General features: G+C 43.6%; 1 protein-coding gene across 1 annotated transcript in view; it reads right to left on the bottom strand.

Moving 5' to 3' along the window:
- abtb2b (ankyrin repeat and BTB (POZ) domain containing 2b) overlaps positions 1 to 25,064 on the bottom strand; it is a 44,692-nt gene that overhangs the window by 5,816 nt on the left and 13,812 nt on the right. The window contains exons 2-8 of the mRNA XM_073471243.1: positions 11,416 to 11,565; positions 7,719 to 7,929; positions 1,769 to 1,921; positions 1,153 to 1,318; positions 920 to 1,009; positions 693 to 794; positions 254 to 350 (exon numbers count right to left, since the gene is read on the bottom strand). Of these exons, the coding sequence (XP_073327344.1) occupies positions 254 to 350; positions 693 to 794; positions 920 to 1,009; positions 1,153 to 1,318; positions 1,769 to 1,921; positions 7,719 to 7,929; positions 11,416 to 11,565 (969 nt within the window). The remainder of the gene's footprint in view (positions 1 to 253; positions 351 to 692; positions 795 to 919; positions 1,010 to 1,152; positions 1,319 to 1,768; positions 1,922 to 7,718; positions 7,930 to 11,415; positions 11,566 to 25,064) is intronic.

Below are 25,064 nucleotides of genomic sequence, written 5' to 3'. Positions count from 1 at the left end.
TCTTGTGCTGGTGACTGACTGAATTGTGAGAGCTGTTTTTGGATGATTTGTTACAGCGGCTTTAATTCATTCATCTCTTCCTTTGCTTGACCCTTTTACAGACTTTCTGCCTGTATAATTTAGTAGTAAGTAGTAATTTAGCTTCCATAAATCAGATCCAAACACAGACCTACTGTACTGACGGCACTTGAGCATCAGCTGTGCTTTATGATGTACTGTGTGTGCGTATGTGTGTGCACGTGTGTTTGCCCACCTGCTGCTGAAGCCAGCTGCAGCGGAGTGTCTGCCGTGCTCTCCTGTCCGTTGCGGACCGCGGCCCCCTCCACGTTGGCCCCTGCATCCAACAGGAGCTGGAGAGACACACCACATCTGTTATACTCAGCAATGTTTGACATCCTGTAACTTATTTATAGGCTGACCTCCGACCTCACATTTGTCACTCAATGTTATAAAGTATGACATCACATCTACAGTTAGCTCAGGACAAGCTGAAACTATTGTGCCTATGCAGCAGGACAATTACCCTCGAATAAACAGTACACCAGCCATGCAGCATGTCATATTAAAAGGAGTAATGTGTAAGAATTGGCCACCTGTCAAATTAATACTCAAATAGGGTGCAGCATATCACTAGATTGACCGCTAACTGCTGCTAACTGTAGCTACTACTCATGTGTATAAGCGTTTCCTACCTGCACTACGGAGATGTGTCCGTGCAGAACAGCGAAGGTGAGGGCTGCCCAATGGCGACTATCAGGATGCACAGAGGGGTGTTTTGGGGAGCATGGTGGCACCTGGCAGCACAGGACAAAGCACAGTGTTACACACAGAGATCAAGGTCGTACCCTCCAGAAAACACCTCAATGAGACATTCACTACAGCCTCTGTCTGTATGTTGAAAGTGTTTAAGTATATTTACCGCCACGTCAAGGTTGGCCCCGGCATCGATCAACATCTGGACTAAGGCCTCGTCTCCAGCTGCGCAGGCATACATCAGAGGTGTCATCCCCTATGTGACAAACACAGTGCAATGGACACATGAAGGAGGAGAAACAAATACATGAAGCGACTCTCACTAAAGATCTATGATTAGAAGTACCTGCAATATTCCTCTCAACACACGTCATACATAAAGAAACAGACGTTCAGTACCTGGTCGTCCATGCTGTTGACCCCATCTGGCCCCAGCAGATCGATGGCCTGGCCAATGAGATCCGTGCGTCCACAGTTGAGCATCCGAAAACCCAAATCTAGTTGGAACTTGTCTGTGGCAGCTTTGGAGTCGAGACGCTTGAAGGAGCTGAAGCAACATTCAGGCCTGATGGAGACAGAGACATAAAGAAAAACACTTCAGACACAGAGAGCTACAATAGGTTTGTTTCATGCACACCGTACATTTCCATTCTTTAATTGTACACCTCATGATGAGGTTAATGAGCCACATTACAGTGAAAGCACGGTCATTAATCTACCGTATTCAGTGTGTAATTATTTGTTGGTGAGAACTGATTAAATTGCAAGCCTAAAGAAACAGACGTGCCTATAGTGCATGGGGGAAAAGAGAAACATCTGGAAGAAACACCATCTTAGCAACTATGTTTTGTTTCTTTTCTTCTAATTAGAATGACCTCATGAACACATATAGCTGACTTGACACTGGATGAAGGAAACTACAATCAGATGTTGCCTGGAGGCATCGCCTGTTTCCTCTTGTTACAGATGTTTAGAAACAATGTCGCTGCTCTTTTGCATGTGTGCTCTCATTTACTTCAACTGTCTCGGTTCACAGTCCAGTCCTGGGAGGAGTAGCCTGGCGGTCTGTCTGACATCATCACTGTCCACCAATAGACTCTTGCGATGCTCAGCATGAACTATGGCCACTCTCATCCACTCCATCAGAGGTGGCAGCAACAGGAATGGCCTGTAAAAAAGAAGAAAAGATAATTAATTACACTTCTGTTCATCTATATGTAAAGGTTTGTATTTTTTATTTTACTGTAACGTAGGTGCAGCACACAGCTGCTTTTCTGGTAAACCAGGGATTTCTCAGACAATCAGCTGAGTGGGAAATGTCTTCACTCATGATTCAGTCATGTTGAGGAGGAACTCATAAACTGTCGTCATCCAGATGACTTGTGGTTGTCTGGCTGTACTTCCCCTCACCCTGACCAGTGCACCGTGAGTCACATTTTAACACACACAGAGCACCTCACCTCTGCTAATCACACATATCTGTCAGCCTTTACACACCACATACAGCTGTGTTTCTCCCTCCGTCATACATGCAAAGCTCACACGCTCAAATAACAGATGTATACATACGTGACTAATCAGTTTGGTTTTACAGTTAAACATCATCTCTCCTCGTCTGTAAGATGTGATTAGAGATGAGAGCAGAACTGTGACTTCATCCCGCTGTGGTTTGATAAACAAAATACTGCAGTGGCTTCTGAATAATCAGCCTATTTTTAAACCAGCTGGAGCAGAATAAACTACCTAAGGGGGGCTGAATAAAGGTGCAGCACCGTGGCATTGTTATGGAAGGTTTCTATGATGTTATCCAAAAAAAAAACAACACGAGGAGAAGAGAACTGAGTGAAACTTAAAAAGGCGAGAAAAAGGTTTAAAATAGAAACGGTAGACAAGACTGACCCGAGCCTGATGGAACGGGAGAAAATGACATTAATCGTGGAGAAGCAGCGGAGTAAACATCAGTAGAGGAATTAAAGAGAGCAGAACTTGAGGTCTGCAGAGATTTTTGTGAACGTGGCGTTCTGAAAGTCATCTGGATTAGTTGATTGCTCTCTTTCTATTCTTCAAAGACTCTTTTAGAAAGCACCGGTGATATGGCTATCTGCAACGCCACGTCTGGCTCGTTCTCTGGCATTAATCCTTTCTAATCTGTGCCTTTCTCTCACCATATGTGCATCCAATGTGCCCGTGAACAATGACACATTATTGTGAGTGTTATTGTTGTTAGCTTTTGATCTCACGGAGCCTCAGTCATAGGGCGTTAATGATTGTTTGAACGCTGCCGCCGTGTTATCTGGAGCTGCCTTTCTCCTGCTGTGATGTTATTCTTAGCAGTGGCTTCACCTTTGTTTTGAGGAGATGCAAACACTCAATTGCATATCATGAATACAGATTGGGCCAGAAGCATGAACAGTATACAAAGCATATAGCTCTGCAGCGCGCATGCTATAGGGATTGTAGTTACTGTTAATGAGCACCGGGACTCAAGCAGTGCCATTTATTCTGCTCAGTGTGTTTACGCAGGTACCTGTGGTTTCCTATAGAACAGCTTGTGTACAGCAGCACTCTTCTCCCTCGTTCATCAGTGCTTGTTAATAATGCATATTGTAAAGTGGAAAATCTCCATTTTATCTGAAGCTTTCAGAGGGGGAATGTTTTGAACATAGTTAATGAAAGCAGCTGCACAGTATAAAAGATTTCAAGGAAAACAGTTGTTGAATCCAACTGTGGTTAGTAAAGTAGAACAGTTGAGCAATAAAACCACTTTCTCATACTTTATTCCTAACACTCTTCTGCCTTAGTTGAGCTGTGTGGCAGACATTGTTTTTATAATTACTCAAGGACGAGAAAATTGCGCTCTTGACAGCCTGGGATGTAAACATTATCAACATTAATGTTGTCCTCTGAAGCTGAGCTGTAACGTTAGCTAGCAATCATCCTTGAGTAGATGCACGGTGATACGGTTGTTGGGTGTAGTTTGGTAGAAAGAGAATAGCTCCTACATGAAACTGCTCACAACAAGCCAAAGTCTGTTGATTTTCCTGTGTAACCAGGAAAGAGACATTCACTGTTGAGTTTTTCAAATGTATTTTTTTAAGCATTACAAACACGGAGAGCCATTTAGTTCCATTATATCCGAGAGAAGGCAGACAACTCCATGGCAGATATCACCAAAACCTGGCAACTCATGAAAAATATGTATTTTTGATTTTGAGGTTAAGTGTCCCTTCAAGGCTCGCAAAAAAAATGATTATGTAAATCTCTGACTACTTCAGACTTAAGATACCCTGCAGATACCCTGAAGTCCCCTTATCCTCAAGCTATTCTGTCAGATGTTGCTTCAGTGCATTATCAGTCAGTGATCAGTCAGGAGGAGGGACCCTGCTGTCACCCAGGCGTGACAGTTAACAAGCAGACAGGAGGCCCATGGGATGTTGGAGGAGTAGGAGGGGAATGTTAAATGGGTCTGATCCGTGCATATAAGGAGGGTTTGAGTGTTTGGGTAGTGGCTGGGAGGCAGGTGGGGTATGTCGTACTGAAGACGGGGGTTGGGTGGCAGATTGGAGATGGTGGGTGCAGAGTGACAGGAAAGTTGTGTCTCTGAGGCGAGGAGGGGCAGTGGGACTGAAGGTAAATGTTTTACTCCTTTTAATTGGCTTCACTTAACACAATTTGGGCTGCGTGGGAGTGTTTGCTCATGTGTGCATTCATGCATGTGTCTGCGTCTGTCTCCCTGAATCCCACAAGGCATCCACCCTGCTACTTTACTGCATGCTTGCCTCCAGGCGTGCTCACGACACTGGCACTAATCCAGAACTGAAGCGGCTCCAAACAGCCGTATCAAGCTTTTAAGACTTAACGCTTATTGATCCATCAGAGAGATTTTTTTTTTCTCTCCTTTACTTAATCTATAAGCATTTTACAGCCTGTGATTTAGTGACTAAAAAAATCCTAAAAAAAGTAAAAGGTGGGGTTTTCCTTTCAGTGAAAGAAATACGTTCAGCTGTATTTAACCTTTAATGTGGAACAAGTTTGTGTGTGTATGTGGAGGATATGCACAAAAATACCCATCAACACAAATCAACCGAGGCCACATGTGTGTACGCACCTTTGGCAGTGGCCCACGACTGCAGACAGATGGAGCATGTCTATACCATCATCCACACAGCTCTGGCCCCTATCCCACAATTCATCGCTCTCCCTCTATCTGAGCACTACCATCTGACCCCTGTGTCTGGGTTATGCCCCCGCAGCCTGAAACACAAACTCCAGCTTCGCCAAAGAGTCCGTGCAACATCAAAGCCAAACCGCCTGTTAATGCTGAAACTAGATAGCTCTTCTGGCTAGCCTGTTGACCTGACGTGCTAAGGCTGCACTCTGAAAACAGCGGGATCTAGACACACACACACACACACACACACATACATACGCAAACTCTCCCACACATGCACATATAAACGTTGGCTCTGATTCATGGCGCCTCTCTCACCGCCACCTGGCCGGTCATAAAAAGACAGTCGGCTCAAATGATGGTCAGGTGTGCTCGAACTCTAACCTGTCCAACATTAAAAGGCTTTTCTCCCCAGGAGGCGACATCACACATGCTACACTTCGCCCATACATCCAGTATGACCTATATCCTGAAGCCACTGTGATTGAGTTCATGTTGTAAGGAACTTCAAATCAGGTCTTAAAGCAGACCCCTTAATGTGCTGCAAAGGGTCAAGGTTAACCACTGATCTAGAGTCAGATTACTCTCATAAAGGCTCCATGAGGGGGGATGAAACCATATCTGAGCTATCTGTGGTTAGAAGTGAGCCCCACTGCCTACTTCTTATCACAGAAACACATCTATCCATTAGTGCTCCTTTCCATCCGCTCGAGTAAGCAGAAGGGTTGGGGTGGTCTGTTCAGCAGAGTGTTTGAAAGTGTTTGTTTAGGTAGTGATTGTTCCATTAAATAGATTGGTTAATAACTTTCAGCACTAATAAAAGCAGTGAAAATAGCAAAAATTAGGTGGTGTCAGTCTAATACTCCAATACAAGATTATCAGTAACAACTACCACCGAGCAGCAGGTTTAGAGGGTCATAACAAAAACTCTCGTATGCTCGGGGATTCTGCAATAAGGCTCTCACCAGGCTCCCTATAATGTCTGATGATGTGGGCCCACACAGATTTGGTGGTTTTGGGTTTCCACCAAAGATTTTTTTTTATAAAGCTTTCAATAGAGGGTGTGCCAGAGAGATTGAGAGGCCCATTGAAGGAGAGAAGTCTGTATCGTTACCAGGCGCTCACATTGTAATCACTACCAGGTTTTTTCGCGCGGCTCTACTCCACCTACCACCTGAGTCTGTCAGGCATGCTAACACTTACAGGCGCTACACAGAGAGGCATGTACGCGAACCGGTAGATGTCTAGAAAGAAACAGAATGTCACAGATGGTCCAAAGTGTACAGTATAACAGGATGCTAAATCATTTCATCCTGCACACGGCTGATATACACCCGACATTAAAAACATCTGAGGGCTTCGGAGAAACAGCCAGGACAGGGGAGAGACTGGTGTATATCTGCTCTCTTTGATGCTAATGAGGAGCCCACCTTTTGCTCACTTACACTGTGTCTGTTCGTTGTTAAGTGTATAAGAGCCATCTGGGTCCGTTTGCATACACACATGTGTGTGTGTAGATATAAGTGTGTTCGGGACGGACGCTGATTTCATCACAAAAACTTTCACCTGACTACAATCTTCTCCCAGATGTCATGCCCTCATCATAACCGAACAATCGAAAACACATGGGTTTTTTAAGAGGTTAAAATACTAGTCAAAGAAAACAAACACAAACATTCAACCCACCTACACACCTAGCATACTGAAGAACACACACACTTTAGCAAGAGCTGCATCCCATTTGTATGCGTCACTGACAGTTTTAACATATAGCTACCCTGGAAAACACACACACACACAGACACACACACACACACGTGTCTGAGTGTTTTCTTTGAGGCCAGCACACAGGCTGCAACCAATTTTTCTTTCCCTCACACACCACACACAAAAAAGTAACTAACAATCTCACCATAACTGACGGCACGTAATCTTTCACATTTATTCAACTGCTTCATATCAAGAAATTCTGAGTGGGAAGCCGACATTTTTATCAGTTCGGATGAAAAAAGACATGACTTCAGGGTTACTCCTTGCTTTCTGCGGAAACCCGACAACACGAACCGTAATTTCCCTAAGTCTTATTTAAACCCAAGAAAAATGTTCGAAATTATCAGCTATAATACTGCTTAAACCAAAACATTACAATAAAATATAAATGTGCTGTTAAATACGTTCAACAATTTGTCTTGGGACTGAAAAAAGACAAGCATGAGTGTAATTGTTTTACAAAGGCAACCCAAGGAAGATCAGAGGAGACCCTGACAGAATTACAGACCATTAGCACCTCTTCAAACCCCTTAAACCACCAGTCTCCAACCTAATTTACACTGTGAGGGGCCGCTGCACCCTTCTATCAGACTAACATTAACGCCTGGAGTCTCACGCTCACCTGTAATTCACTGACAGAAAACTCACACTTCAATGACCAGAGGGCAATGGGATTAGGGACGGCTGTGGTCTGTGAAAATAGCTGTTCTCTTGATTAGAAGCTATTTGTTAATCTGAGGGTGGCTGTTTGCGTATTTGAGTACGTGTAGAGTTGCTGGCATTAATCCCATCTCTGTCAACCTCATTAACCAAATCCAATCCTCTCTAATTACAGATATAATCAAGAAAGCAAAACAAAGCATTTAATGTGTGAAAGGAGAAGTGAGAATAGTATGAAACTAAAATTTCTCAGGGTGGATCCGAAACTTAGACGAAACAAAGATTAGATCTGTTATTTCACTACGCTCTGATACACTTTGGAGAGCTTCTAAAACGCTCTTGTCCGGTCATGCTCGACTCCCACCTCTCTTTGCTAAGTGCCATGCGTGGGGGATCTAAGTTGGGATTCTCCATGGACTCCATTTGTGGGCAGCGCAGGAAGTAGTAAAGGGTGTGGAGGGCGTCCGGCGACCAGGACACGGGCTGCTGGGGACGGGCGTGGCGGGCCGGGCTCAGTCCTGGGCGCACTGAGCTCAGGCGCTGCATGTGGTGCATTGCACGGGACACCAAGTCACCTGGAAAAAAAAGGAAATGTGACAAAAGTTCAGATTTAGATGGTACAGTAGATAAATGTTCTAATAAGTGTGTGAAGCTTGTTCATTTCATTTGCTGAGTTCTTTAATAAAGTGTCAAAGATTATTGCAGAGTTATGTGGGTGTTGAAGAAATGCCAAGTGGTACATTAAAGAACTAAAACTATAACAATAGTTCTCAGTGCTCCGTATAAACCCTTTGGGCTACTAATCCAACTGGATTTCCCCTTTTTCCTAAACCACTTACACTGTACCTTCCTTTACTCATTACTCCCCCCCCCCATGTCTCGAGTGGTATATGCCATTAGCAGCGTCATTATCAGTGAGCAAAGCCAGACGGCTAGTCTAAATAGCCATCCATCTTTAATCACCAGAGGAGTTAATGGGCTAACAGACAGTTGATCACAGGCTCTAATGAACCGTTCAGCTGTTTCTGTATCGGGGAAGGGTGTCAGTCACATGACAAAAGCAAGGTTGAGGATCTGTGCTTACGTGAAAGCAAAAAAATGTCTGAACATGTTGACCGCTTGTGTGAGAACACGGCTGTTCTGAGATAAAGACAGAAGAACTATGCAACTTATCAGACGATTCATTCACCCACACTGTGAGCTAAGTGGAGAGCTATGCGCAGCTGGATAAGAGGCCGATTTAGATTACTGTACATACAGTATAGTATGAAACTTTATTATTAATGTAAACAGACATGGATTGATAGAACAGTGCATAAGATAGAGGGTGTAGCTCTGTAAGGAGTCCAGCTTGTAGATAACATCCTGGTGCGTGACCATGGGTTTCAAGGCCGGAGTAAAGTGGGAAGACAAAATATCAGTTGTCACAGGGAAAGGATGTGGAGGAGGGCCAGAGGAGGGAATCCAGGTTGAACTTGGGATCGTGTAACGCTCATTTAACCATAATTACCCCTGGGTTAATTTCTAACCAGATTAGGCTGCGATGGGGGGCCAAGGCTGGGCAGTTGAGCAGAGTGAGTGTGTATGTGTGTGTCTATAATAAGGCGTACTTCGAGGGGGGTTAGATTGAAGTGGCCCTCCTAAAAACAGACCCCACTTCAAGCTGAAGGGCCTCCTTTGTGTTAACCACCACCAGCAATCCCTCCAGGAGGTCTCCCAGGAATTCCTGCCCAAGATGGAGAGCCTCTCCCTGGCTTTTCCAGCCTATATTGTGCCCCGAGGCAAAGTTCCAGGGGTCAGAGGGATATGAAATGCTTCAGTCTTAGATTACATCTTATATTGGGAGCCCTTGTGAAAGCCTGGAAGCTAATAAACTGTGACATTAATGCTTTTTAAATACATATTGACAAAATGTTCCCCCTTAGGTCAAAGTTGTAAGATAATGAAATATTTCAGAGAATAAGATAAGTGGATGATGTTGACTATACTGTCAGCCAATTCAATACAAACACGTTTTTAGCTGGACTCTGTGTGACCCCGGATTGTTAATTGGCTTTACAGGCTTAAGCAAAAAGCTCATTTTATTTGGGTTAGTCCGATCCTGATCCTTAATATTTCCCCTTCGTTAACTGGACTGGTCACATACGCATAGTTTCCCATGGCTGGTGAAGACCACCACAGAGCTGAAAGTGCAACATTCAAATGTGTCTGAAGACAACTTTCAGAGCAAGCCAGTGTCTGTTGCTTACACTATATTTCCAGCAAATTTTGGATATTTAGCTGAAATGTCCAGTACCCTGCCATCCACTATCCATCATGTTTATGTGTGCTGTGTGTGCGTGTGTCTGGCCAAGTCCAGTCTAGAGATCCAGCAGGACCGGGCAGCTTAGTACAGATGCTCCTGTGTCTGCCTGGTCTCTTGGGTTCAGATCAGAGTGCCAAGCCCTCTGTGTTTTTGTTGTGTGTATGCGTATCGGTGAAAGTGTCTGTCTGTGTGTGTGTGTGTGTGTTTGTGCTGGTAAATGAGTCTGAGGGATGCCAGCCCTGCCCAGAACAGCCCAGCTCAACCCCAACCAGAAAGATGTGGCACAAAGAGTCCAGTGAGCGAGTGAGAGAAAGAGTGTGTCTGTGTTGGAGAGTGTGTGTACACTTTCTTAATGCCTCACTAACGGCGGCGGTGTATGAACGTGGCCTTGTGCTGGTGGAACAAATGGCAGAGTGTTAGCTCATTTGGAGAAGGAAACGTATCCCCTGCTCTCACCAACACTAATCTCCATCCCTCCTCCTCCTCTCTGCCTGCCCTGACAAGCTCACTCTTCAATTCTCCACCTTTCCATCATTCCCCCCCACCAGCCTTCAACACATCTCAACTCTTGCTTTTGCCACGATATGAACTCCATCCTTAAACTTAATCCCCTACCTCCATCCCTCTGCTCCCCATCTACTCCTGTGTTTTTCTCACTTTTTTAATGACCTGATTCCAGCTCTCCATCATCTGCCAACTCCATCACAGCCTCCAGTTTAAACAAACCATATGTACAGTAGAGTACAGTACGACTGTGTGTGTGTGTGTGTGTGTGTGTGTGTGTGTGTGTGCCTCTCTTCTTACCACCATGTGTGTGAAACATGGACATGGAAATCTGTCAAATCACTTAAACTCTGATGGTTTGAAGATAAAGTCACAGGGAGGTCGTCACTTTTTGACACTTTCCTTGATTAGATCCTTCTATAAAGTCTCAGAATGGTAGAGAGACATTTTGATATAACACCGACCTGACCCAATTTATATATAGGACTGAAACTTTGGATGTGACGCTTCTGTAAAATACCCAATAAAGACACTGCTGTCTCCACAAACCAAATAAAATATATATCTCATAACAAATTTCTGACCGAAGGTCTCACAGAAACATCACTCTTTCTTAGTAACTTTGTTGTTATCCAGGGGAGATGAGCTTTCCAGGCTGCATTCATACATCTGTTTAGTGAACAGAATAAAGTTTCCCCACGTTGACTCACGTCACTAAAAAATAAAAGACTCACACAGACAGCTTGGCAAAACAGTCTAGAGACAGACGATATACAATCAGAGGCATTATCACTTTACTCTCTAGAGCCCCATGTGAAGATAATCTAATCCACTGCTTATTTTTAGAAGGGTTCGCATTAGCTGACGTGCATAACAAGACACAAGATGCGACTCATCATAAGATATAAAAAAAAATGTAATTCTATTATCGCTGTTTGGCACTTTGCTGTCTGAAATAACAGTCCCCCCTGGCAGAAGAAATGTTTTCAGAGCCGGGGAACAATGTGCGAATAACAGGGTGTGTTTAAAAAGTGTTCAGAATAAGTTAAAGTATTTAAAAAAATTAAAATATGACAATTAGTTTATCATTTCTGGGAATGTTTCCTTGTCTGTAATAACAAGAATATTTGGTGGCGTCACTGTTGTTAAAAGAGCTCAGAGGGATTTGATTGATTAATCACGTAATGTGAAAGAAATCTGCACATTATAAAGAAGATCCAGGACCACACGCACAATATTCTGGGCTACTCACTGAGTTCGGAGATGCTGCCCACACAGGTAGCTAGCAGTGACTGCTCCAGCGTCCTCAGCTCCAGCTGGGCATAGGCATCCTCCCTGCTGTCGACAGACGACTGCTGGTTCTCTGTGTAAGGACTGAAATGGGCTGGAAGAGACAAAACACCTACGGAGAAAAAAAAAAAAAAAGAGAATTTCTTGATTAGAATAATAGATTCGTGAGTCCATAAATAACTTCTGCTACAATCCTGATCCACAGTGCTTCTACAGAAGTCCCACAACAATCGCTGGTGGTATTTACACAGTGTTTATAATCCTGGTAACGTGTAACACACACCGCTGAGGGCAAACAAACACACAAGGGAACGTGAGCCTTGCTCTCAACACATTCAGGAGAATAAACAGAGCGCACAGTGACATCAGGCTAATACAAACAGAACAAAAAGGCATGCAGCATCAGACAAGGGCTGAGGCCAAGAAGTTACACCAAGACACATTAAGATCAAGTTATGAATTCAGTGTAACTGCAGCTATTGCATCCCTCTTTAAATCACTGACATTACACAATACATATGCCTACTCAGTAAGATATATGGTTTGGCATGGGGTTGATATTTAGGATGTCATCAATCAACATAGTGCTGAAAGGGGTCAAAGACCACCAGGATCACTGGACTCTAACAACCTCTGCTCTGACCTTTTTTACTCAGAGAATGAAGAATCAAGGAGGGTTTGCAGCTGTAAAAACTGACACATACAGTAAAAAGGTTGTAAGAATGAGTTTTAAGCTTTAATCTACTCCATCTACTATCATGGCTTGTGTTCATCTCGGACACGTGTGGTATTTCCTCTTTAAATGGACCCTCTGGAGACCCAGACAGCCCAACCCAGCCATCACTGACGAACTGGATGTGTAATGTTGAAGGAAAAACACTGTTATTTTTAATACAATGAAATAAAAAATGTGCAATCTGCCAAAGAAGTGTCATTTGTCTCCCTTCGTAGAATCAGATAACAGATAAATTATGATATGTAACACCCGGTTGCTCTTTTATTGTTCATGACAGCCGGTTGTCAGGCTAATTGCCGGTGAGCAGATAACATCATTCTTGCATAACTCAGAGATGTCATCTTGTTCTTTAACTGCTTGTGATTGTTGTTTTCCAGCCAATACGGGTAAAAGTTGTAACAAGTAAAGGCAAGAATAAAGAATTCTGTCTGAAGCAATATGTGGTTGTATAAGAACCACACTGTGCTGTTAGCTACTGTGCAGCTAGTTGATTTGGGTGAACCCGGTTCGCTGCCCAAAGGTTAACCTTTATTTTGGCTTCTGAATCAGAGGTGTGCTCTGTGCCAGGCCAGAGGAAATGAGTGGGGGATGGCTGGGGACAGAAAAGAGAAATGGAAAGAGGAAAGACGATCGGTGCTGGTTTGTGATTTATTTACAAAGCCTGAGGATAAAAAGCCTCCTCATCTCAAACTCTCCCAAAAGGGAAAAGATGGGCTACCATCCCTAAAATGACATTCCCATGTGCTTCCGGCTAGCGCTGTCCTCTCGTTGGAATCTGAGAGGGATGTTACAAAGAAAAAACACTGTTGTGAGTTACAAAAAGTCTGAAGTTTCATCTTCTCAGCACTGCGTGACACAAGAAGAGATTGAATTTGAGCAGAATGCATGTACAAAATATTTTCAAACTAGCGGCTAACCAATAAGCCTTTTCATAATATTTACTAGTCCTGCCGGCAAACATCTTTCCACACTTTAAATTGTGCAAGATATGGTTTAATGTGTTTACAGTAAACATTAAAACCTGACCTATACTGGATTTTTGGGGCCAGAGACGATACCAACATTGGGGAGAACAAAAAATGTGATATAGATATATCGGCTGATATTCTTATATACACAGAGTATGTACATAAACACAGTTTTTTGTTATGATCCCTCAATCGTCATTATCAAAGAAAGATAAGTAGTTAATTGAGACACGATATTTTATAGTTTAACTTTTTCTGTCCTAAATGACATCTGAGCACTGAAGCAGTAAACTTTGTAATTATAACCTGCCCCAATCATTTTTACCATTTATTCAAAAAAATAAATATAACGGAAAACACAGACTGACACAGATGTAAAATGGTTTCTACCCTTTTAATCTCTATCTTATATCAAGCTGCGTCTGAACTGTTTAATGCCTTTGGATCTTTGTCCACTGCCTCACATGGAAACATTTTATTATTATGTGAATAGCACACAGTTCATATTTGTTGTCAAGATTTAGCTCTGATATACGCCGCAGCTGTGATATCAGCACCGTTAGCAAACAAGCAAAGCAAGTATATACCTTATCGCAAAATGTGTGCTGGATATTTTATTGCAGTGAGTAGTTTGTTATGAGCGAGAACTGAAACTGGCTCGCAGGATTTGTTCATTTTATCCTGCAGGGGTTATGTCCCAGAGTAACGGCTCTATATATCACATAGCTGCACAAACATGCTGCTTTGTAATGCACACAACAGCGGCTATCAAATTTGCGACATGGTGTGACAACTGTGTGTGTGGACGCGAGCGCACGTAGTATTTCGCAATAAAAGAGAGGTAATCCGAGACAGGTATTAAATCACATGTGCTAGATAGAGACATCATCCAGTGCAGACAGGCTATACATCAGCTGCTCTATAAAAGACAGTGAAAATAAAAGCAAACAGAGGAGGAGAAAGTCACTTCAGTCTGGAGTAATGCGATTTAAATGAAAAACACATTGATAGAATTAAAGATATGTTCACTCCAACAGAGTTGTGCTGCCAAAGGGGAATCTAGTCTCATACAAAAAAGTGTAACTCCAGCTCTCCAGCTCTCTGGTACTTTCTGTGCACCATCTGACTTGTATAATATGTGCTGACTCTCCGTTCCCACACAATGGAAACGGCTGCCTCTAGCAGAGCACCGCTGCTACAAAGAACCCGCACGGCAGTCGACCAAAAACTGTACACAAGCTTCAACACATCCCTGTTCGCTCACACGCACACACACACAAACACACTCATGTCTGTGCATATAAAGTACGTATGCGCTTTCTTTGATGCATCACTTACTCAGGTATTTTGGTAATTATGATGATGAGGGTTTTGCTTTTGAGGCTAAATGACTTTGAGGACACATAAACATGGGCAGAGCATCTGGAGATGTAACATTTTTGCAAGGTCATTATTGAATCTCTTTGTTCCCCATTGTTCTAAATGGGCCGTGGTCTTGGTGTTTTCGCAGTAAAGTAGAGGAAATTCTCTCACGTTATTGTCTAAACTTTCTTTCTGAACCGCCTCGCTGTGTATATGCCACCATGTTTTATGGCCGCCATAACTACAGCGGCCTCCATGACGGAGTAGTAGGCATTTCTGTCTGACATGTAATGTGAATACCTCTCTTAGAAATGGCTCGACTCCAGCTTCTTGTCAGAGAGACTCATACCTCCTGAGGTGTGTGAGCCTTTCAGAGAGATTCTGTCTCATTAATGTGGGTGAGGATGCGTGAAAAAAAAAAAATGAATGTGTCGGCAGGTGTGTGTGTGTGACTGTTTCCACGGGAGGTGAGCAATGGTGTTCAAATTAGCTTAGTTATCCCCACTCCCTGTAGTGTGATTCACCAAGAGCGTCACATTGACGTTTATCCGAGTCTCAGTCTCCTCCCATCTGCATAAAACATATTAACCAGTTTAAAAGAAACACCTTATAATACCTGGAAGACTAATTAAACCAGTGTAATGAGCCGGGCATTCAGCATGCTGCTCTCTCCTCTTCTGCTTCTCGTATTAAAATAAGAAACTATTTTTGGAGAACATTAGAAGGCGGATTTCCAGCTCACATAAAAACAGGCACCGATTTGATTTATTCTGAAGTTTTCTTGCTATTACTTTCACAGAATAATCTTCAGCCTATATTTAGCTCGCTTAAAATAGACAAGTCTTGAACAGAAGTGATATCTTTGGGAAATGTTAACATACTGTACTTTCTATCGATTCTGCTGGATTTTTTCAAAGCTGTGGCAAATATTCGCACACCACCACACTCTCTGCAGTTCCCACAGTCCCACCCCGTTGCTTGCCTCACCGCTGAACCCAAGCCTGCGTCATTTGGGCCCGATGTAGGTCCTCAAGCCAACCAGGGCCTGTCCCCACCACCACCACTAATATCTCGAGCACCAGCAGCTCCAGTAACTGCATGCATCATTTGTCTCTGGCACTGGGAGAGGGCTGAGGATAAGACAAAGAAGGAGGGGATGAGAGTAAAGGCTGAGGAGAGGAGAGAGAGCTTTGGTGGAAGACGAATGAGTCATGCAGAGGAGGGATAGGAGTAAAGACTAGGGGGGGAGACACGGGAATATCTGAGACTGTGAAAAGGGTGAGGCAGGGGAAGACAAGTGGCACAAGGCATTCATTCTTTTGCGGCCTTTATGGTTCCATTTCTGAGGTTGACCCTGCAAATGTCATGTGGGAATCCCAGCTACAAATCACAGCTGAAACTTTACCACAAAGCCTGTGGAGGCCCCCAGCCCATCCAAACTATCTCTAAAAAACCATTACAGCTCCTCCCAGGCCAGCCAAGCCATCACTCATAATGATGTTGGACATATTGCAGCAACAAGGTCAGAAAAATCCAAGAAATACTTTTTGCTACGCTGATGTTTTTTTGAAACTTTGCCCAGCCGGGCCGTCACTCTCAATTAGGTGCTTTTTATGAGTCATATCACGTTAATTATATTCCTGTCAAAGCACATTTTCAACATTCAAATGTCAATGTATTGTCAGGAAATCATGTGAATTTTTTAACTGCGACCTGAGCCAGGAAAAATAGTCTGAACAGAGCTGATAGAAGTGAACACATCAGCTTTTCCCACATGCCTCGACTCTCAATCTCTGTTGCTCTTGTGATATCTCATGTTATCTCCCAATGCCACAATTTGTTCTACTCGACTCCAGTTTGTGTTTTTTTGCACACATGTTTTGTAGCAGTATTAGGATAGAAAATATTCAGGCTTTGGAGGACATTATCGCTTCGCATGTCTACTTCTTCGGTGTATATTTGGGAGGTATTTGGGTTTCACCTTCAATGACGGGCCAGATAAAACAGCTCTAAATTCTCAGACAGCGGCAAAACTGCACGCTGTGAATAGACTTTGGATTGAGTTTCAAATTTTGAATATGTTTAGAAAACACTTCCTTTTGCCAAGCTCTTCTGAGTATTATAAGCATTTTAATAATTCACATTTTACTGCTCATTTCTCTTAAAAAATGTCACTCAGAAGGTCACTTTAGTCATTTTTATTCTTGACAGTACAAAATGACAGTTATGCAAGGTTACATAACAACTAGCATGTGGCAAATAATCAGTTTTCTATTCAAGAAGACCTTGAAATTTTCTTTGTGCGTTGCCGTATTCTCTCACAGCATTCAGCTCTGATTAAGACACATTCTTGGACAATAATTGTGTGTCTGTGTGTGCCGATTTGTTTTGTCTACCGTAGAAAGAGAGTGTGAAAGACAAAAGGACATGATCAGCTTCGCTCCTGCTGCGTATGCTCTCAGTAAGCTGATAGAAAAACTCAAGACGGCACGCACACACTCACCCTCGCACACAAGTGAACACCTGCCTCGCCTCCTTTAACAGCCTAGTCATTCATTACCAGCTGAATTGGATCAGAGAGTCGAAGGAAAAAGGGGGCTTCAAAGACACTTCCACCCTGCCCAGAAAGGAGCTCTGACTCTGGGCCAGGAGGCTACACGCTAGTCCCTGTGTGGAGGCTGGAGGGTGGTCGGTCACACAAAAGTACAGTGTTTGACAGAGCTGTTATTGGGTGTGTGTATCGCCCCCACGGTAGCCTGATCTCCCGTGTCTTTCACACAACAAAAGACGCACACATGCTCGCGGTCTTCATTTCATGTCCGTGGAATCCATAGGCCAGATGTGATCCTTCACTCACAGGCCCGGCCTCTTGTTTTCCACACTTAAAGGCTTCAAAACACCTGTTTTTCACACATCCAACTTCACCCACGCACTCCACATTCCTCTCGCTGCTTTTAGAGATTGTGTGTCCCACACAGGTCTTTCATTAGAGGCACGATTTATGAGAGAATTACAGCAAGATTGATGAAAGATCTTTATTGTGTGTTTCATTGGAACCAGAGGGCGAAGCTTTGTTCGGGTTAACTGCAGAGTTTGAGCACACAGGGTTAAAAATACCCATGTGTTTGCTTGCTCTGGCGGACCCTCATCATGTTCCTTATCTAAACAGAATTCAAGAGGGACAGAGGGCCATTTAGAAAACTTAAAGTGGTCTATTAGTATTTGGGCTAAAAATAATCGTCATTTGACAAGTTAGCATATAAGCGTGTCTTTCAAAATACAAACTACCGATGTGGATTTAAGGGCAGACAGAGAAGCATTCATAAGCTGAAGCTGCTTACAGTACACTTGACTTTTCACTGGAATATTCGTGTGAGCGACTCGAGATGCTTCCCATTTTTAAAAAAGGCATCCAAGTCACTGATCACACCCACACACTCCTGTCAGAGCCTGATAAATCACAGACCGTCGTAGACAAGTGAAGTGGGGTCTGGTCGATGTCCCCCTGACACCTCTGGTGACCCCCGGCTGCGAGGGGTCACGGGTCAGAGGTGGCGCTCAGCTGGGGCTAAAAGAGGAAGTAACCTTATCAGCTGTGTAAAAAGGGGCTTCCCTGAGCCACCGAGTCAGAACACCCACACACATCATTAATCACTGCAAGACATGAGCTAAGATAGAAAGAGAGGAAAGTTCCTATATTTGGTGGATGTGAAGGAATCTCATGTCGTGCCTGATCTGCCTGCTGTTTACAGACTGCTGCTGTTATCCAGCATTAAGCCTTTTGGCTTGTAAAGATGTTTTCTAGGAAGTAAAAACCACAAGGAAGGTTTGATCTAAGATTTGAAAAATTAAAATAAAGTTTTTAAAGTGTGAAATTTACTTCCCGCCCACAGGCTGAGAGTAAGATCTGTGGATCTGTCCACTGTCAGAAGTTTCCCCCGAAATCCCAGCGTGCAAAGCCACAAATATCAGATCTAAATCTCTGCGTGGTATGCTGTATCTTTGAAAGGAGTGTGCTGTCTTGTGTTCAGAAACATTGCAAACATTACATTGCAAACCTCAAGGATGGGAAGCTTGTTACTACAGCCATGAGCTGCTGGTCTGATCTATGGAAAACCAGCAAGATCAGTAAACCATTTAGTATCTGAGGTGCTCAAACTTAAATGTAAGTCCAACTGAAATCACATTTAGTTATCCTTTCTGTAGTCAAAAATAATGTCAATGCAAGCTAATTAGCAGTGCATTTTTCCCACGTGAACCTTGCTCGTTCATTAAACAAGCTAAGGTGAAGAGGTGTGTTCTGGGAGGAGGGTTTTGAGTTTAGGAAGAAGACTTTAGCAGAAAAGCTAAGGTAGTTGTTGTTCAAAGTTTGTCGCTCTTGTGTTGCCGCTGCCTGGCTCAGTGTTCATCTTTAGTTGGATTTTAAGTGTTTGAGTGTGACAATGCTCCTCTCGAGCTGTAAATGTGGTCTACAATAACATATCTTCCACCACCACCCCCCACAAACACATGCACATACACACAGAGACGAATTAGGAGTGGTAGGACTCAAGATGGCTTTGGTTTCCCACAGCCCTGAAAAGTATCGCCATAAGCTCCTCTACACGACTAACCCTAATCCTAAACATGACTTCAGCTTTCTCCCCCCTTATCCTCTCCCCTCCTTTCCTCTCCCGCTTTCTCTCTCTAATCATGTTTTATATTTTACATTCCAGGCCAAGTGTGGTGCCTGTGGCTATCTCGTCTCATTCAACATTCCCTGTTTCCATATGTGACGCCACTTCACATAGTGTACAGCAAAGGGACGGTATAGCTCCACTATTAGATGTTGAGTTTTTATAGGTTTTGATGGCTTATTGTACAGTACTGGAGCTGGATATACACTAGACTGTACACATGGAGGCTGGTTTTGTTTTTCTCGACGACATGGGACAGCGGATATGACACACACTGTAATAAAACAGCCGTATAAACATCTAACCTCAAACCCACCCCCTCATAATCAAAACCCACTTTTGCTTTTTGTGATGATGTCACCAGCTAAAGTACTGCCAGGAGGTGAAGTGTCTGACAAATAAAAACTCAGGAGGGCAAAATGTAACAGTGGCGGGTAATAACAAGCACTTCGGTCAAGAGAATAATACATAGCAGTGTAATTTTGTGACGCTATCAGCTCACTGTGACCAGAGTAAAGACTGGATCTTATTGGCTGGAACAGATCAAGGGCTGGCTGTTTAATTTAAACAGTTAACCTCCCTTTTTAAAAAACAAGCTGCCCTCTATTCACTCCTCTGACAAATAACTGCATGGGCAGCAGGCTGGGCAAAGAGGCACAAAGTGTGTATCTGAGTGTGTGTTTGCACTAATTGCTCCCATTCTGTCTGTGTGATCAGCTCATTTTCTCTCAGCTGGACCCACTAGAGAGCGAAGAACAGAGGGCCAGTCAGTTTGGATGGCAGACAACACGCTCATTGAGGAAAAAGGCACACAGTAATGAAGAGTGAGGTGGAGGTTCATATTCTTTTCAAGGGGAGGAAACTCCAGTAAAAGTTTCGACCGGCCAGTTGGCTGTTTGGACCGCTCACTCTTCTGAGGGAGCCAGAAGCCTAAAAAACACTTGTGACTTTTTCCGAGTGTGTGCTGTGATGGATGTTTAAAGCCACTTACCACCAAATAAACATGAACTCTGGTTATTTGGTGGTGGCCAGATGTTAAATCTTTCCTTTATGGAATTGAATCGTTTCAGCCTTGAACTTATAAACAGTGAGAATTTCGAGGCTTTTAAAATACTCAAATGGGGAAGTGAATTAATGACAAACACAGAGCAAGAGTTAAACCTGTTTGAAGGGTTGGAGGTGTGCAGGAAGTGGGATGTGCTTAAAATGCATTAAAAGTCATACTATGCATTATTTGTCAGCTGTTGTTTGTAAACAAGTTACAGATGCTTCCGACGCCTCGGGTTGGCTAGCCACCAACCCAAACAGTCTGTATTTGATGAGCTGCGAGGGAGACTCAACAATCACCTCGTCTTTCCCAAGAACTGCTTACACCCAGGAACTCTGCAAACACAGCAAAATACTGAGAAAATCAGAAAATACAGGGTCTCTGCAGATACAAACACCGTCGCACACTTCTAAGGGGTCATAAGTGACGACTGTGAGAGATTGTAGTGTCTATAAAATGGTTGCTCATTAGTTTTGTCATTGACTAACTTTCACACTATCACAGATTTTAAGTTCAGGACTGAAATAGCCTCATCATTAAAACATTTCTGCATCTGTGTCGCACGAACAAGCACGTGGCACCGTTTTCATTATCACTTTAACCTCTGCCTGAATAACATCCACAAAAAGCACATTTTGTGACTCATCAGTTACATAATAGATTGATCTCAGATCTCTATTTCCAGCCCCTAATTCTTCTTTGGCACACTAAATTAAGCATTCACACATTAGACCTGACATTAATTAACACACTTCGAGAGTGCCATGCTGTGCATTTCCCACAGACAGTCGCAGGTACCTCACTTTGAAAAGCTCCAGGAAACAAATTACCCACACCAATTCCTTCCCATGTTGCGATATAAACTCTTCCTGCTGCAGCATGGTTCTCACAGTCCCAAAAGCGGTTTTTGATAGAGAGACTTAGGAGTTTGACGTTTCAAAGGAATGGATCCAAAATCCCCCGTTGTAAATCTAAAGCAGCTTTCTGCTGATTAACATTCCGTGTTGGGCTGGGCAGAGAGCGAAATCATGACGCAGAACGGAGTGAGTCAAACGGGGGGAAAAAACACTGGGGTTGTGGGGGGATGGATGGATGGATTACGATTAGAACTGGAGGTTCACTCACTCTTTCAATCACTCTTTCCCTTCTTTCTCCCGCTCTCTCGAACTAAATCTTTCGACTGAGTTTTCACAGCAGAGTGGAAAAGATGCTCAGGGAAGGAAAAAGTTTGTTGCACAGTACAGTATGTTTGTGTTTGTCTGCAAAGTGATGCCTATACTTGCATCATACCTGGAAAAATATACTTCAGTAAATGTACATAAAATCATAGGAGTCATGCAGGGACGTCATGAGGAGCTGTTGCTCGAACCTGAAAAAAGGGCAACCCCACCCTGATCTTAGGTATTATCCATCAGCATGTACCGAATACGGAGGACGGACACTGCCAAGATCAAAATTATATAAAGAAATAATGAAATAATTGGCTCGCAAATCATCAATCATTTATCATTTCCAAGACTCAGCAGAGGCATCACCCAACAGCAACAATACCAAGTTTGGATTGCCCCATCTTTGTGTCCTGTGGATGCATGCCTATAGGCTTTATGCAACCATAATAAGAATGGCTTGGGCAACTTTAGCCCAGCCTTGTATGCGATGCACTCAAGTAAAGAACAAGTACCTCCAAACTGAGCTTACTTGAGTAAATACATGAACTTACCTTCCATTACTGGCTACAGACATCTTAGTGTAAGTGATTAAAACCTGCACAGTCAGCTCAATAAACAAAGGAGGCTACATTTACTTCTATAGACATATTTGTAGAGCACTGTTGCATTAACGTCCGTGCTACTATCAGACTTCAGTTAAGCCTGCATTAAGAAAGAACAACCACCCACACACACACACACACACCACAAGTCATTCCATCCCATTATAACCTGTCATGGCTAAGATAAACGGAGAGGATGAGTATGCATTTTCCATGGGCGTCGCAACTCGGCAGCATTTTACAGCAGTGGGCAGAGCTTTTGTTAAAGACGCCAATAGTTCTTTAGTCTGCAGTAACGAGGAGGGCTGGTCCATCCACATCTGCCTGACTCTGCTGTTGTGCGTGCCATTGTTAACAACTGTCCTCACTGTGAAGGACAGAAGGGGGGGGGGGTGAGAGTTGGATGATGGGAGGGGGATGTATATCGTAACATCGGACGGTTAGAGTGGGCAGAACACCTCATGCAATTAGTCAAGAAATCAATGCCACTCTTGGAACATGTGTAAGAGCGACATACTGGCAGTAAATCAGCAGACCACCCAACAACAGACACGCACACACACATATATTAGCACAGAATTAAATAATAGAATGCATCAGGCATTGAGGTGTCATTAAAATCACAAATCACGTGGCCGCGACGTGACAGCCGAGCACAGATAGCAGCTCTAAATATTCTGCATGTGAGTGTTTTTGTGACCTGGGTGTGTCAGAGACCTGCAGGGCGTGTCACAGTGTCCACCTCTTATACAGGAGGCAGTAAACTACCTTTAACCAGACCAGTCACCTCATTCAACCCGCTGCGTGACCCATCTGACGCCCGAAGGGGGTTTACAGCTCACCCCTGACCCTCACACACACCCTGTACACACCCCTCACACACACACTGAACAGAGAGGGAGTGTCCGTGCCTCAAAAGGACCATCCTCTTATGCAGTTATGTCGCCTTTTGACCCCCGAATCTTCACACCCACAAAGCAACCCTCACACTCATGTCATCCTCCTCCGTGTCCGTGATCGAACAAGTGCCCACACTTACAGCTCAACAAAGCCTCACTGTGTCCATGTCATCATGTGTCACACTTACCTGGGGGTCGGGACCTCTCCAACGCGTCACAAGTGGGGCTGCAACTAACGATTATTTTCACTGTTGATTTATCTGATCCATTTTCTCCATGAATCGATTGGTTGTCTGGTCTATACATTGTCAGAAAACGGTGGAAAATGTTGATCAGTGTGTCCCGAAGCCCAAGATGACTCCCTCAAATGTCTTGCTTTGTCCACAACCCAAAGATATTCAGTTCACTGTCATAGAAGAGTGAAGAAACTCACATTTAAGAAGCTGGAATCAGTCCCAAGATGAATATAAAATGGAGCTGCAAGATAATGATTTTAGGACAGAAAAGATCGTATTGTTTCTTTTTCTAACTTTTCTCTATTCTTATTTTATTTTTTATTTTTGAGAATAGTAAATCTCTCTTTGAACCTTTGATGAGAGGTTGGCTCTTTAACCACTGCAGTACAAACACAAACCCATCCGCAACACAAACACACACTCCCGGTTAAGGATGTTCAACTGAGGCTTAAGGAACCATCTGTGTCGTCTCTCTGCCCAGACAGATAAAATAATCACTCTTCCTCTTCCTTTGGAAAAGATGACTGTGCTTATGTGATCGCTTCTGACCTTGATTGCACACTTTGGTGCTAGACAGGGCGATAACTGACGAGAAAAAGAATGAATGAAACAAGAAAATGAGCGAAGGAAATCAGAAACAAAAGGAGGAATTAACACTTGAAACAAAAGACCAGAAACAGAAATGCCAACCCGTGAATATGTGTCAGATTATGAGTGTGCTTTCTTGGCACGTTGGTTTATTTTTGGCCTGTTCGGGATATTAAAATGAGTAATGAAGCTCCATTTATTCCTGTCCCAGTGCAAACATTGATCGAGTGTGTATCCTCTTCCTCGCTGTGCTCTAACTTACATAGGCCGGCCACATCGTATGTAAATCCATTAAAGTTCTACTCTTCAGCTTCAGCTCAAAAAAAGAAAAATCAAGAGGTGAGTCATGGCTACATTATCACCCATCATCCTGAGTCATCTCTACTGTAGTCTTGTCCTTTAAAACACAAAGCCAACAGTGTTGCGACCCCAACACAAACGACTCACATACCCTGTGTGATGGTTGTTTGCTGCTTCTTCTCTACAGGGGGCACCTGCTCACACATTCCTCGGCCCGAGCGTGGCGGCAACACAAATAAAGTTGTGGGTGGTGAGCGTACGTGTGTGCGCACGGGTACGAGGGCTGGTGTTTGTTGCCGTTTGTGTTCCCAGCTGTTGCCTCCGCAGGTGCTGCAGGAGAGCTCGACTCACTGTGTGTGTCACTGAAATACTTTATAAGGTCATCTCTGCAGCTTCAGACAGGTTTTAATCTGCATGGTGTGTTTTAATGCATCTGCCCACGAGTGTTTGTGCCTATGTATGAGTGTGCGTGTCTGCGAGTTATGCAGGTCTGAAGAAGCTACTGTTCCAGGGGTCTCGGTGGACCACCCACTGCAGCCATCTCCTCTAAGCAGCAGATGGAAAAAGAAAGACAAGGATCGCAGACGAGGGGAGATATCACCTCAAGAGAGACTGCTGTGTTTCTCAAACTCCTCCATGTTTCTTCCAACTATAAAACCAGAGCACTTTAACAAACGGAGCACTTTAAGAAGTACAAGCAATGTCAAAGCCAAAGGCCATTTGCCTTTTAACTGCTTAAGAAGCTGGGAAATTCTCATGAGCGTGTGTGTGTGTCTGTGTCTGTGTGTGTGTGTGTGCATGTATGTGCGCTAATGCATTTCTTCCTGAGTATCGCAGAAGACCCGGTCAGTTCACTTCAACTGATGTTCCCACAACGCTTCCCAAGCCACAATGGCTAAATAATAGCAGACAGACTCTAACTCCTTCCTGAAAAAACAGCACACAAACTCACACCCTGGCACACTCACACACATAAATTTTGGACTGGCCTCATTGTATATTACCAACTACGCCCTTTGGAGAAATT

The sequence above is a fragment of the Pagrus major genome, chromosome 8, assembly GCF_040436345.1.
Source record: "Pagrus major chromosome 8, Pma_NU_1.0".
NCBI classification, from domain to species: domain Eukaryota; kingdom Metazoa; phylum Chordata; class Actinopteri; order Spariformes; family Sparidae; genus Pagrus; species Pagrus major.
Note: the sequence above shows the minus strand (reverse complement) of the source record. Positions and strands in the feature narration are given on the sequence as shown.